The sequence below is a fragment of the Scyliorhinus torazame genome, chromosome 2 (genome assembly GCF_047496885.1).
Source record: "Scyliorhinus torazame isolate Kashiwa2021f chromosome 2, sScyTor2.1, whole genome shotgun sequence".
Taxonomy (NCBI): domain Eukaryota; kingdom Metazoa; phylum Chordata; class Chondrichthyes; order Carcharhiniformes; family Scyliorhinidae; genus Scyliorhinus; species Scyliorhinus torazame.
Window position 1 is genome coordinate 66150659 of NC_092708.1, and position 15792 is coordinate 66166450.

The 15792-nt window shown below is 45.2% G+C and overlaps 1 protein-coding gene across 1 annotated transcript in view; it reads left to right on the forward strand.

The window, feature by feature from the left end:
* Positions 1 to 15792, forward strand: part of LOC140388200 (histamine N-methyltransferase-like) — a 103286-nt gene that overhangs the window by 68009 nt on the left and 19485 nt on the right. Inside the window, exon 4 of the mRNA XM_072471984.1 lies at positions 7129 to 7259. Within this exon, the coding sequence (XP_072328085.1) occupies positions 7129 to 7259 (131 nt within the window). The remainder of the gene's footprint in view (positions 1 to 7128; positions 7260 to 15792) is intronic.

The window sequence follows — 15792 nt, forward strand, 5'->3', positions numbered from 1 at the left end:
GTACCATTCCACAGCATCTCACGCTCCTGCTTCGCCCAGCTTAATACTTTCTCCTTCATGCAAAACTTGTGGAAGCAGATAATTACTGCCCTTGGCGGCTCGTTCACTTTGGGCTTCGGCCTTAATGACTGATGAGCTCGGTCTAGCTCGTACAGGGTGGGGTTCTCACCCTCCCCCATCAGCTCCGCCAACTTCTTCGCAAAGTATTGCGTTGGCCTTGGGCCCTCTGTCCCTTCGGGCAAGCCCACAATTCTCAAATTGTGCCGCCTTGAGCGGTTTTCCAAGTCTTCCAGCTTTGCTCGGAGTCCTCTGTTAACCTCCACCACCCTCCGCAGCTCGTCCCCCATCGAGGTGACCTGGTCGCTGTGTCGTGTCACGGCCTCCTCCACCTCCTTCATCTTCTCGCCCTGCTCTCTCACCTCGGCCGATGCCTTTGCCACCTCCACCCTCATCGGGCTGATTGCCTCCTCCAACAATGACCTCAACACGACCGCCATCTCTTTCCTCAAGGCCTCCATGTGCATCACCAAATGTTTTTCCAGCTCCACCACCATCACCTCGGTCATCTTCTCCGCCGTAAGTAGTGCGGCCCCGCCTTGCAGTTTGGCTTCCGCCATCCTGTCAACACTTTTGCTCGTCTTCTCCTTCGGCGGCGAACCCGCATTTCCTCCTTTCTTTGACACTGCTCTTCGCAACCTTTAGCGGCTTATTGTTTTCTATCTTCTTTCCTTTCTCCTCTCTCCCACTTCACCCTCCTGCCCTTCATCAATCTGACATTCTTCTTTTTTGAAAAAAAAAGGGGGAGAACAAAAAACTTTTACCAAATTTCCTTAAATCTTCTTTCTTTCTAATCTGCATTCACCTGGGACCAGGCATCAACCTTCTTTCTTCTTCCTAGGTGGGAGCCATCCGACGTGGAGCACCCTCCCTACATGGTGCCCTGGCCTCGGGCCTGCCACCTCGGCCTCCTCGTAGCTCCGCCCCCGCTGCTCTGACCTGCCGCGCCGGGCCGGGCGCCTCAGTCCCCCGCCGCCTGACACCCGAGCGGGCTTCTTCGACGGTTTTTAAACCGGCCCCGCTGGCTGCTCGTGGCGGCTCCAAAGGCCGCCAATAGTCGGGGGGGGGGGGCGCGTGAAGACTCGGGGATTTCCCTGAAATCACTGCGAATCGCGGCCACCGGCGGGAGTTCTTGTTGCTGCGGCCGCCCTGTGCGCCCACGCCACCAGAAGTCAATGAATAGTTTTAACAACAAAAAACATTTATTGAACATGGAAAAATTGGATTATGGTACAATACTCCTTTACTCCCACCTTAGTTCAACAAATACACACAGAGTATAAGATTGACCCAGATTACAAAGCATATCTTCAACTACAAATATCTTAGTAACACAACATCCCTTTCAATGCACCAGATAGAACATAGAACATTACAGCGCAGTACAGGCTCTTCGGCCCTCGATGTTGCGCCGACCTGTGAAACCACTCTAAAGCCCATCTACACTATTCCCTTACAGTCCGTATGTCTATCCAATGACCATTTGAATGTCCTTAGTGTTGGCGAGTCCACTACTGTTGCAGGCAGGGCATTCCACGCCCTTACTGCTCTCTGAGTAAAGAACCTACCTCTGACATTTGTCTTACATCTATCTCCCCTCAATTTAAAGCTATGTCCCCTCGTGCTAGACATCACCATCCGAGGAAAAAGGCTCTCACTGCCCACCCTATCCAATCCTCTGATCATATTGTATGCCTCAATTAAGTCACCTCTTAACCTTCTTCTCTCTAACGAAAACAGCCTCAAGTCCCTCAGCCTTTCCTCATAAGATCTTCCCTCCATACCTGGCAACATTCTGGTAAATCTCCTCTGCACCCTTTCCAAGGCTTCCACATACTTCCTATAATGTGGCGACCAGAATTGCACGCAATACTCCAAATGCGGCCGCACCAGAGTGTTGTATAGCTGCAACATGACCTCATGGCTCCTAAACTCAATCCCTCTACCAATAAAAGCTAACACACCGTACGCCTTCTTAACAACCCTCTCAACCTGGGTGGCAACTTTCAGGGATCTATGTACATGGACACCGAGATCTCTCTGCCCATCCACACTACCAAGAAACTTACCATTAGCCCAGTACTCAGTCTTCCTGTTATTCCTTCCAAAATGAATCACCTCACACTTTTATGCATTAAACTCCATTTGCCACCTCTCAGCCCAATGCTGCAGCTTATCTATGTCCCTCTGTAACTTGTAACATCCTTTCGCACTGTCCACAACTCCACCGACTTTAGTGTCATCTGCAAATTTACTCACCCATCCTTCTACGCCCTCCTCCAGGTCATTTATTAAAATGACAAACAGCAGTGGCCCCAAAACAGATCCTTGTGGTACACCACTAGTAACTGGACTCCAGTCTGAACATTTCCCATCAACCACCACCCTTTGTCTTCTTCCAGCTAGCCAATTTCTGATCCAAACTGCTAAATCACCCTGAATCCCATGCCTCTGTATTTTCTGCAGTAACCTACCATGGGGAACCTTATCAAACGCTTTACTGAAATCCATATACACCACATCAACTGCTTTATCCTCATCCACCTGTTTGGTCACCTTCTCAAAGAACTCAATAAGATTTGTGAGGCACGACCTACCCTTCACAAAACCGTGTTGAACATCTCTAATCAAATTATTCCTTTCCAGATGATTATACACCCTATCTCTTATAAACCTTTCCAAGATTTTTCCCACAACAGAAGTAAGGATCCCTGGTCTATAGTTACCGGGGTTATCTCTACTCCCCTTCTTGAACAAGGGGACAACATTTGGTATCCTCCAGTCTTCTGGCACTATTCCTGCAGACAAAGATGACTTAAAGATCAAGGCCAAAGGCTCAGCAGTCTCCTCCCTAGCTTCCCAGAGAATCCTAGGATAAATCCCATCCGGCCCAGGGGACTTATCTATTTTCACACTTTCCAGAATTGTTAACACCTCCTCCTTATGAACCTCAAGCCCTTCTAGTCTAGTAGCCTGAATCTCAGTATTCTTCTCGACAACATTGTCTTTTTCCTGTGTGAATACTGATGAAAAATATTCATTTAGCACCTCTCCTATCTCCTCGGACTCCAAGCACAACTTCCCACAACTGTCCTTGACTGGCCCAACTCTTACCCTAGTCATTCTTTTATTCCTGACATATCTACAGAAAGCTTTAGGGTTATCCTTGATCCGACCTGCCAAAGACTTCTCATGTCCCCTCCTGGCTCTTCTTAGCTCTCTCTTTAGGTCCTTCCTAGATAACTTGTAACTCTCGAGCGCCCTAACTGAACCTTCATGTCTCATCTTTACATAAGCCTCCTTCTTCCTCTTGACAAGTGTTTCGACTGCTTTAGTAAACCACAGTTCCCTCACTTGACCACTTCCTCCCTGCCTGACAGGTACATACTTATCAAGGACACGCAGTAGCTGTTCCTTGAACAACCTCCACATTTCCATTGTGCCCATCCCCTGCAGTTTTCCTCTCCATCCGATGTATCGTAAGTCTTGCCTCATCGCATCATAATTGCCTTTCCCCCAGATATAACTCTTGCACTGCGGTACATACCTATCCCTTTCCATCAAGATGGCCTTGCATTCGGAGACCCTGGTGTAACCTTTTTAACATGGTTTCCATAAACGAGGAGCAGGCGAAATGTCACTTGGGGAGGTGCCAAGGCCATGGGTTGCCCCGGGTGGTCGGTCTCTGGGCAGGATGGTAAACATGAACAAGGAACATAGAATTTACAGTGCAGAAGGAGGCCATTCGGCCCATCGAGTCTGCACCGGCCCTTGGAAAGAGCACCCCGCTTAAGCCCCACACCTCCACCCTATGCCCATAACTCAGTCTAACATTTTTTGGACACTCAGGGAAATTTATCATGGCCAATCCACCTAACCTACACATCTTTGGACTGTGGGAGGAAACCAGAGCACCTGGAAGAAACCAACGCAGACACGGGGTGATCCTGCAGACTCCGCACAGACCGTGGCCCAAGCCGGAATCGAACCTGGGACCCTGGCGCTGTGAAGCAACCGTGATAACAACTGTGCTACCGTGCTGCTCTAGCAATCTCTGGCACTCCCATTGTCACCCGGGAACCATAGCACTGGCAACCTGGCACCCTGACAGTGGCAAATTGGCAGTGGCACCCTGTTGTAAAACTTGGAGGAACACAGTCACAGGACCGCTATTTAGTTTGAACATAAACAATAATCTATTAAACATGAAAAATTGGATTATAATACAATAAGGAAGTGCTGAGGGTTTTGGCAAAGGTTGGTATCAAGACCGGTACAGGCTTGGAGGGCCGAAGGGCCTGTTCCTGTGCTGTACTTTTCTTTGATCTTTGTAATACTCCTCTACTCCCCCTTTAGATTATCAATTATACAAAGATTTTAGAATTGATATGGATTGCAAAGTACACCTTAAGATATAATGGTCTCATTGCCACACCAAATTCTTTTAAATACACACTCCACTCTGAACATAATAATTATTATAATAATTATAATAATATTTATTGTCACAAATACGCTTACATTAACACTGCAATGAAGTTACTTTGGAAAAGCCCCTAGTCGCCACATTACCGTGACTGTTCAGGTACACGGAAGGAGAGTTCAGAATGTCCAAATTACCTTCTAATACAACTTTCGGATCTTGTGGGAGGAAACCGGAGCACCCGGAGGAAACGCACGCAGCCACAGGGAGATTGACAGTGACCCAAGCCGGGAATCAAACCTGGGACCCCGGCGTTGTGAAGCCATTGTGCTAACAACTATGCTACCGTGTCCGTGATGTCTTCTCAAATTACCCCCACATGATTGTCACATGATAGTTTCCAAACTCCACTCCCTCGTTTTTAGGTGTCCAGATCACCAACAGCCTGTCCTGGTCCCCCCATGCTGACACTATAGTTAAGAAAGCCCACCAACGACTCTACTTTCTCAGAAGACTAAGGAAATTTGACATGTCACCTACGACTCTCACCAACATCTACAAATGCACCACAGAAAGCATTCTTTCTGGTTGTATCACAGCTTGGTATAGATCCTGCTCTGCCCAAGACCGCAGGAAATTACAAAAGGTCGTGAATGTAGCACATTCCATCACGCAAACCAGCCTCCCATCCATCGCCTCTGTCTACAATTCCCGCTGCCTCGGAAAGGCAGCGAGCATAATTAAGGACCCCACACACCCCGGTCATACTTTCTTCCACCTTCTTCCATCAGGAAAAAGATACCAAAGTTTGAGGTCAAAACTCCTGCTCCACTTTTAACAGCAAAGCCATTTCATGATTTCACAACACCCCTTTTAGGTTTCCTTTGTTTTAACTGCATTCACACAAACTCTGAGATTCAGCCATAGATTTCCATTGTTGTTTCAACTCACATTCCACTGGCTGTAGTAAAACCTCACCAAAGTTTGAGGTCATGTACCAACCGACTCAAGAACAGCTTCTTCCCTACTGCCATCAGACTTTTGAATGGACGTACCTCGTATTAAGTTGATCTTTTCTCTATACCTTGCTATAACTGTAACATTATATTCTGCAGTCTCTCCCTCCTTCCCTATGTATGCATTGTTTGTACAGCATGCAAGAAACAATACTTTTCACTGTATACTAACACACGTGACAATAATAAATAAAATAAAATGTTAAAAAAACACACTTGTCTCATTACAATGATTTGCCTTCGTAGTTTGTCTTCTGAAATCCAGAAAACCTTTTCCAAATTACACTTTTAAACAAAACTCCTGCTCCACTTTTAACAGCAAACCCATTTCACGATTTCACAACACCCCTTTTAGGTTTCCTTTGTTTTAACTGCTTTCACACAAACTCTAAGATTCAGCCATAGATTTCCATTGTTATTTCAACTCACGTTCCACAGGCTGTAGTAAAACCTCACCAAACCTGAAAATCACTTCAGATATCTTTTTGGCATTTCAGCCTTCTTCTCAGCTCTGTTTTTCTTTACTAAAAAGTGCTATGTTAAAGTATCTTTAAACTCAGACTTCTTGGAAACATCTCTTTGTTTCTATAGTTTCCCTAACATTCAGATCTATGCATTTATTTTCTTCACCATTACTCCATGGTATGGCTTTTCTTCTAGCAAAGCTGAGGGTGGTGTTCCCTCTTTAGCCTTCTGAACAAACTACTTCTAACAGAGCTGTGAGTGCTCTTCTCTTTCACTATCCATCTTCAACTGCAATCAAATTAGCTGAACTAAAACTTAAAACCTTCTCTACCTTACAAGCCCCATTTCTAAGCAACACCTATATGCTAATGCTTTTTATTTATTCTTCATGGTATCGCCCTCACTAAGCACCATAGAAACACAGTTGGGACTTAACCAACCTCCACACATACACGCACCTTGGTGCAGCATGAACCTATCTGTAGGTTTTACCTTTCCAGGCACAGAAACATTAGGTTAAACCCACTTTACTATTCCATATTCCAAATGTTTACCAATACAGGTATAAATCCCTTGAAACTACCTTAATTTTCCCAACACCATTTAAAACTATCCCCCATTCCTAATATCTACCACCACAAATGTAAATCCTTCAGAACTACCTTTGTTTTCCGAACAGTTGTTCCTACACTGATGCTTGGTCAAACTTCTGGAAAATCCCTCCCTAACAGCAGTCTGGGTGTACCTGTGCCACAGCGGTTCAAGAAGGTGGTTCACCACCACTGTTTCAAGGGCAAGTAGGGATGGGCAGCGAATGTAGGTCTTGCTGGTTACATCCACATCCCATGAAAGAATATAAACAAATGAAAGATTCCAGCAATTTCCATTAGACTTACTGATTGATGGTGTGTACAATTTGACAAATCGATAAATGTTCGTCAGTAAGTGTGATATGCTGAAATGTGAAAATAAGAGCACAATGTTTAAATCTGCGCAATTTCCCCTCAGCTGACACTAAGTGGCCACTTCTAAGCAGTCAGGAGTGAAATGTGTGGTGAAATATGAGTTTCAGGAATCTGGGTACGATGAAATAGCAAACAAAAAGATTGTGGTTCCAATTATTTAATTAACACAAAGAATTCCCTGCTAAATCTTCCCTTGCACCAGATCTTGTGGCAGAAAAGACTCAAGGACTTAACATCTCCTTCACTTGGAACCAGATGCGCGCAGAAGAATATGAAAAGCAAAACAAGGAGAGGAAGGAAAGCAGAAAGTTTGATTTCATTCACATGATCCAGGTAACTGCTGTTCAGATGAACTTTACAACCAGGACACAGGGAGATATTCAATCTATCAGTCACGGTTGAGTGTGAACCTAATTCTAGTCAAATACCCAACTGTGCCACTCAGTGTCAAAGCACTGATGGGTGGATGAACCATGGACATTTTTAGTAGAAAATCTCATTTTCACTTATTTCTAGGTTGTTTTTTTCAAATCTTCACGCTGCCGTCCCTTGACACTTCTGGTCAAAAAGGTGGAAATGGGTAACTAGTTGGAAACTTCAGACAATGTTCATGAACATCTGCCATTTTATGTGGACAACATTTCAGCAGAATCTCTCTCATAATTGTTCTTCCATGTTCGAGGAAATTACTACAATGTTCCCATTTGACCACAGTTTAAGTTGGAAATTGCGTGGAGAAGGAATGTGTGATTATGCCAGGATAAAGAGGTTCGAGTGATTCAGCGGACTCATGTTAAAGTCCGCTGAACGGCACGTTTAGCAGGGTGTTTCTTGGTGGCCGCAGTACCGAGAAACATCTCACTGTCCAACAGAACTTTGCCATTTATTCTGGCCTCAGGAAGTTCCTGCCCGCTGAGGCCGCACTTACAGATCCAGATCACCTCAGGCAGAGCGAGCTGAATGACGTACTCAAGGTTTCACGGAGCCTGATTTTGGTCTGATGCGCGATTCACCCATTGAGCCTGGATTTATAGCGGGCACAACAGGGTCGTTGAATCGCTCCCGCTATTGACCAGAAAGTCTGATCCAAAATAGGCTAACGTGCTCCTTTCATCCAAACTTTTTGTGTGCTGTTTTGGGATGTAACTGTGGCGAGAATAATTCTGACTCTCTCTTCCCACATTAAGGTTTGCCTGGTTGCGCCTGATACATGTGATACCCTTTGGGTTGGATTGGATTTGTTTATTGTCTCATGTACCGAGGTACAGTGAAAAGTTTTTTTTTTGCAAGCAGTTCAAGCAGATCATTTAGTGCATCAAAAGAAAAGAAAAGAAAAGAAAAAGAAAATACATAATAGGACAACATAAGATACACAATGTAAAAATATAGACAGTGGCATTGGGTGATGCGGACAGAAGTGTAGTATTAATCAGGTCAGTCCATAAGAGGGTCGTTTAGGAGTCTGGTAACAGTGGGGAAGAAGCTGTTTTTTAATCTGTTCATGCGTGTTCTCAGACTTTCGTACCTCCTGTCTGATGGAAGAAGTTGGAAGAGTGAGTAAGCCGAGTGGGAGAGGCCTTTGATTATGCTGCCTTCTTTCCCCAGGCAGCGGGAGGTACAGAGTCAATAAATGGGACGCAGTTTCATGTGATGGACTGTGCTGTGTTCACATCTCTCTCACGTTTCTAGTGGTCTTGGGCCAAGCAGTTGCCATACGAGGCTGTGATGCAGCCAGATGGGATGCTTTCTATGGTGCATCTGTAAAAGTTGGTATGAGTCAACAACTACGACTGGTTGAAACAACTACTTGTCCATCCAAAGCTTTCACATATTTCAGTCAGATGTGCGTGGTATGAGCGGAAAAGGAACTTGACATTAAAATAATAAAGTTCCTTGAGTTTGGAACTGTTGGTGCTTTTAAACAGCCTTCTTGACTGTTCCTCCTTCCACAAACGTTCAAACCCTCCACCACCGATGAACAGTGGCAGCCATGTGTACCTTCTACAAGATGCACTGCAGTAACTCATCAAGGTTCCTGAGACAGCGCCTTCCAAACACATGACCACTACCATCTAGAAGGACAAAAGCAGCAGATACTTGGGAACCCCACCACCTGGAGGTTCACCTCCAAGTCACTGACCAAGTAGTCTTATTTCGGTGAAATATATCGCTTTCCTTTGCTGCCGCTGGGACAAAATCCTGGAACTTCCTCCCTAACAGCACAGAGGGCGCACCTATACCTCAAGGACTGCAGCTGTTGAAGAAGGCAGCTCACCGCCATCTTCTGAAGAGCAACTAGGGTTGGGCAATAAATGCTGGCCGAACCAGTGATGTATATATCCCCTAAATGAATGAAAAAAAGTGTATTGAAAATTGAAATCTTTGGGTAATTCAACAGCACACTCTGTTAGATACATTTTGAGACTTTGGGGTTCAGATGCACCCCAGAGAGAATCTACTCTGCATATAAGTGTTTTTTGTAAAATGTATTTTGGTGAGCCTTTCCTAAAGCCAGAGATATATTGTATGACAAACGCAGTCCTTGCTGGTATCTGCTAGGATAAGACTAGAGTCATTACAATTCGCTGAAACAACCTTGGGTTGTGGAGGGAAGAAGTCCTGGCAGCAATCAAGCAGTTTCTATTACCTTTATTTGCATAATGAGTGCGAGGAGAAATGGGTTTGGGTGTGAGGGCACTTGTTCATTATTAATTAACCTATTGTCATTTACTGTTTATTCTCACAGAGGTATAGTTGTTTAACTGTGGTGCATGTTACCCCTATGAGACTCTAATGCAGCAGAAACCAGTGCATTTAGATTGAGGGTCAGAAAGTGGGAAGAAAATATATTTATATTGTGCTTTACAAAAAAGAATTTCTCACTTCTTAATAAGATTGATATTGGACCAAATATTCGATTAATGCTAATTCGTCACTCGAGTTTTCAAATATTCCTGAGTGGAGAATGGAAAATAATGGGATTGGCAGGTTTTCTGCCACATCTCCGGCCCTACAAGTTACTGTAGTTATTTTCCTCAGCCCCCCCTGGGGATCGTTTGCTCTTGACAATGCTGTGCTAATGAAGGACACTTAAAAAGCAGGGTAAGGTTGGGGATCACTGGAGCTTTCATTTTCATTCCCAAATACTTCCCAAAAAACTGTAGGTGGAGAGGTTCAATTTGGCCAATTCTTGAGGTGGCCGCAGCACTCTTTCAACACAATGATTTCAGATTGAGCTTGGCAATATTGCCCAAAATGCAGTTTTATAAAGCGGTCAACAAGGTTCGACCCAGCGGTCTGACTTTGTCAAAATGGATAAAATCCACAATAGCTCAAAATAATCGATCCCAACATTTTCTGACTCTATTAAGATGAGGGCAACTGAAGCATCATCACTGGAGTGGTGGTCTTGCACTGTTAATATAGGCAAAGGCAGCATTTTTATAATTTGTCCGAGGCCTTTAATCACAGGCTTACTCTTCAACCAGTGCTGCATCGATCACAGCAAGAAATTTGGGGGCAAGACTCTTGCCCCAGAAATTCATGGACAGAAGTGTTGTGTTTTTCCATTCAGGTGAAGTGGACATTGAAATTCTTACAGGTTTGTTTTGATGTCACTAGCTTTCGGAGCGCTGCTCCTCCCTCAGGTGAATGAGGAAGGAGCAGCGCTCCGAAAGCTAGTGACATCGAAACAAACCTGTTGGACTTTAACCTGGTGTTGTAAGACTTCGTACTGTGCTCACCCCAGTCCAACGCCGGCATCTCCACATCATTGAAATTCTTGGCTGTGGTAAACCACTGTTAGTGTACTATATGTATTATGGTAAACTGTTACTGTACTACATGTATTGTGGTAAACCACTGCCTGATGGCTCTGGTTCCCCTTGGGCTCGGTATAAAGGTGGCTGACCTCCGGCCCTGCCCCAGTTCGGGATTAGTGGCCAGGAGGCTTTCTGTTTAGCTTATTAAAGCTACAGTTTCGTTCACTACTCGTCTTGTGTTAATTGATGGCACATCATTGGCAAAATTCAATCCAAACATCATGGCCTTTATATTCACGATAAAGTGGTGGAGCCAAATCCACACCAAATCACCAAATACAAAGGTGTTGATTAAACTTCAATGTTTTTATGCGATGTGTTTTCATGTGAAAAGAGCAGTTTTGTTTGAACTATTAACTCATCTTTTATCTTAAAGTCTCTGTTTCGGAGACTAAGTGGAATGGTGGGCAGCTCCAGCAGTGCCTTTCATTCTGTGCCTGGATCCTCATTAATTATGCACAGGAGTGTTCCCCTCTGAATCTCCCGGTGGGATGACAGCTGATTAGTCCACCCACCTTAGCTGATGGGATTAAAGGTTCTGACGCCGTATTTAAATGCCAGTCCAGCACACTCATATCACACTCTCCAGCTCACCTGTCTTTACCAGTCCATGCAGGATGTCCAGCGAGAAAAGGCGAGCAGCTTCAAGAAGAAGGATGTTCCTGGATTCAACCACCTTTGACCAAGCTCGTAACCTCTGAAGTTCCCATGCCCCTCCTGAACTTTGACCAACATCCTCTGCAGACTTCATCCATCTCCTTCCTGTAAATAATGTGGTATTCCGTTGACCCCCTTGTTTGTAAGCTATTTACGCAGGCGTGTAGGGGTCCAGCTTCCAGCCATTGGTCTTCCCTCCGCCTTCCATTGTTTGTGATCTTCATCCACCTCCTTATCCCTCTGCGTGCCATTGTGAACCTTTGCCTTACCCACTGCAAATTCTTGCACAGCGCTCCTTCCACATTGCCCACCTTGTGTTCGTCAGGTCAGCAACCTCCTCTGCCTCCACCTCCTCCTCCCGTTCACATCGTACTCCATCCCATGGTCAAACCTTGGACCTTTGTTGCAGTGGCTGCATGAGTCCAACAGCACAGTGCCATCAGGTAGGCACAGGTGTGTGGCGCCAGGGAGTATGGAAGTGGGTGTTGAAGGAGTACTGAACTGAGACAGTGCCGCAGCATTGTCTATGGGTCAAGCAGCAGAGTGCTGTACATGAAGATCAACTCCGCAAGGGGATGGAGGGCAGGAACCGGTCTTCTCAGGCAGAGTGGTGAATGGTACAGCAGGAGCAGTGCAGCACTATGGAAGAAAGGTTTGTTGCACTCACTTCAAAGTCTCATACACATTGGTTATTTTTTAATTTAGTGTGCCTAATTATATTTTTCCAATTAAGGTGCAATTTAGCGTGGTCAATCTATCCACCCTGCACATCTTTGTGGTGTGGGGATGAGACTCACACAGACTCCACATAGACAGTGACACGGGGCCGGAATTGAACCCGGGTCCTTGGCGCCGTGTGGCCAAACCACTGAGCCAGCATGCAGCCGGCAAATTGAGGACTGCCTTGTGCATGCCACTCTTGAGCAATTGGGTTTGACAACAACGTGATTTTGCGCTGGCATGATGCAGGATCGGAAGACCTGACAGTACACTGATGAGCAGCTGTTTTATCGGGCATTCATAAGATGTGAATGAATTTCATGCCATCTGCCAGTGGGATGACTGACGTGCCATTAACGTGCCGTTGGGAGAATTGCAATGTAATTTTATGCCAGCGGTTTTCCAGATTTTTGGCTCTTGCCAGATTTTCTGCATCCACCTGCCACCAAACCCACCAGCCAGTTGGCAGAATACCACCCCATGTGTGGCTGTGAAGTAAGTAATCTCTTGACTAATCATAGAACCAGTAGTTTGTTGTAACCAATGTGAAATGACTGAACCCATTCTGGCAAAAATAAGTTTATCGTTTATGAATGATTATCGTCTACAATTATGTTCATGATCATTCGGTTAATATTGTTGTTTTGGATGAAGTTTTGCTCTGCACTCACTGGGCTGAAACCATGTATAATCAATTGCATCAAGACATTAAAAAAACACATGGTGAGAGCACAATGTTATTGTGTGAGGAGCGTTCAAACTGCGAATTGAAAATTAAGGATCAAAATCAGTTCATTCCGTTTCTGAGTTGGTTAGAAGTACAGACAGCAGTGTTTTCCGGCAGGAAAAATTGAATTTCGCAAAGGAGATTCAGAAACAACCAGATCCAACGATTTCTTGGATGCTCAGGTGGTCCACCCCACGCATCCACTTCATGTCCTTTTTTCACAGAACAACTTATGATGTTCTGGAATATAACGTCTGAGGGGACATTTGAAGCAAATTGAACAGAAACTTCCAAAATGGAATTAGCTAAACACTTGAAAAGAGAAATAAGATTGCAGGGCTATGGAAAAGAGCAGGATGTGGGAATGTGGGTTTACATTGTCCATGTAACTTATTGTTTGCGGTATCCACACAATCATAGAATCATAGAATCCACAGTGCAGAAGGAGGTCTTTCGGCCCAGCGAGTCTTCACCTGCCCTGGAAAGACCACCCTAGCCAAGCCCCCACCTCCAGCCTATCCCCGTAACCCAGTAACGATAACCTAATCTTTTTGGACACTAAGGGCAATTTAGAATGGCCATCCTCTTTAAAGCAGCGTTCAGTTCTACTGAATAAGTCATTTTTGTGAAGTAGGTCCAAGGTAAGGTTAAGAGTCTAAAAGAATGAGCACGTGATTTTTTTTTAAAGTTTGCAATTAAGGGGCAGTTTAGTATGGTTAATTCACCTATCTCTGCACAAATCAGCTGGCTAGCCAAGTGAGCTAAACTGGCCCTGGAGGCCAATAGCCCGAGTTCAATTCCCATACTGTCATGAAAGCCCGTGTTCTCAACTTTGCCCTCGCCTGAGATGTGTTAATCCTCAGGTTGAATCGCCACTAGTCAGCTCTCCCCCTCAAAAGGGAAGCCATGATGTGGAGATGCCGGCGTTGGGCTGGGGTGAACACAGTAAGAAGTCTTACAACACCAGGTTAAAGTCCTACAGGTTTGATTCAAACACTAGCTTTCGGAGCACTGCTCCTTCCTCAGGTGAATGTTCAGGATTCACCTAAGGAAGGAGCAGTGCTCGGAAAGCTAATGTTTGAAACAAACCTGTTGGACTTTAACCTGATGTTGTAAGTTGTCTTACTGTCCTCAAGAGGGAAAGCAGCTTATGGTCATCTGGGATTATGGCGACTTTACCTTACATTACCTTACCTTATCTTTGCCATCAATGCACAATGATGACAGTGTGTACCATCTAAAAGGTACACTGCAGAAATTTGCCAAAACTCCTTTGACAACACATTCCAAACCTGTGACCTCTCTGACTGAGAAAAACAAGGGCAGCTTGTGAGTGGAAACACCATAATCTACAAATTCGCTTCAAGCTACACAACATCCTGACTTGGAGCTATTTTGTTTTGTTATAATCTCAGTTGATGTTATAACTGGATGGAAGGTCCCAAAATGGAACCTCAGTTCAAAAGCTCACTGGATGACTAAATAGTTTTAACAACAAGGCCCTGGACAAACTGTACACAGTTATAAACAACTACGAAACAGAACATCCGGAGGCCTTGTCATCGTAGCCGGAGACTTCAACAAGGCCACCCTCAAGAGTGCACTGCCAAAATTCCACCAGCACATCTCCTGTCCCACCAGGGGCGACAACACTCTTAACCACTGCTACTCAAAAATCAAGGGCGCCTACCGTTCCAACCGCCGACCGCACTTTGGGAAATAAGACCATAAAACGGTGCTCCTTCTCCCGGCATACAAGCAGAAACTCAAGCGGGAGAATCCAGCTAAGAAGGTCGTGCAGTGCTGGTCCGAGGAAACAGAAGAGCTCTTACGTGACTGCTTAGAGACAGTGGACTGGTCCATATTTAAGATCAGTAAGAAGTCTTACAACACCAGGTTAAAGTCCAACAGGTTTGTTTCAAACACTAACTTTCCAAGCACTGCTCCTTCCTCAGGTGAATGAAGAGGTATGTTCCAGAAACATATATATCAACAAATTCAAAGATGCAAGACACCTCTTTAACCTGGTGTTACCCCTCTCTCTGGATCTGTAAAGACTTAATTACCTGCAAATGCTCGCATACTAAGCATTGTCTTGCATCTTTGAATTTGTCTATATATATGTTTCTGGAACATACCTCTTCATTCACCTGAGGAAGGAGCAGTGCTCCGAAAGCTGGTGTTTGAAACAAACCTGTTGGACTTTAACCTGGTGTAGTAAGACTTCTTACTGTGCTCACCCCAGTCCAATGCCGGCATCTCCACATCATATTTAAGAACGCAGCGACCAACTTAAATGAGTATGCCACCACTGTCACAGACTTCATCAGCAAATGTGAGGATGACTACGTGCCAAAGAAAGCAGTACGTACGTTCCCCAACCGGAAACCATGGCTCAATCATGAGATTGACTCCCTACTGAAGGAGTGATCTGAGGCGTTCAAGTCAGATGACCCTGACCTATGCAAGAAATCCAGGTACAACCTCCACAAAGCCATCCGAGATGCCAAGAGAGAATATCAAAAGGAGCTAGAGTCACAGACAGACTTTCGGCGATTGTGGCAAGGACTAAACAACATAACGGGCTACAAAGCAAAGCCGAGCAGTATCTCCGGCAGCAGCGCACCCCTCCCCGATGAACTCAATGCATTCTATGCTGGGTTTGAGCAGATAACCAACAATCCGCTGTTGAGTGCCCCAGCAGCCCATAACTCACCCATACCCACCATCACAGCTTCCGAAGTCAGATCGACCGTCCTGAAAGTGAACCCTTGGAAGGCGACGGTCCCGGGCGGGATCCCTGGTCATGCACTCAGAGCCTGCGCGGACCAGCTAGCAGAGGTATTCGCGGACATCTTTAACCTGTCCCTCCTCCACTCCGAGGTCCCCACCTGCTTCAAGAAGACCACCATCATACTGGTACCAAAGAAGAACCAGGCAA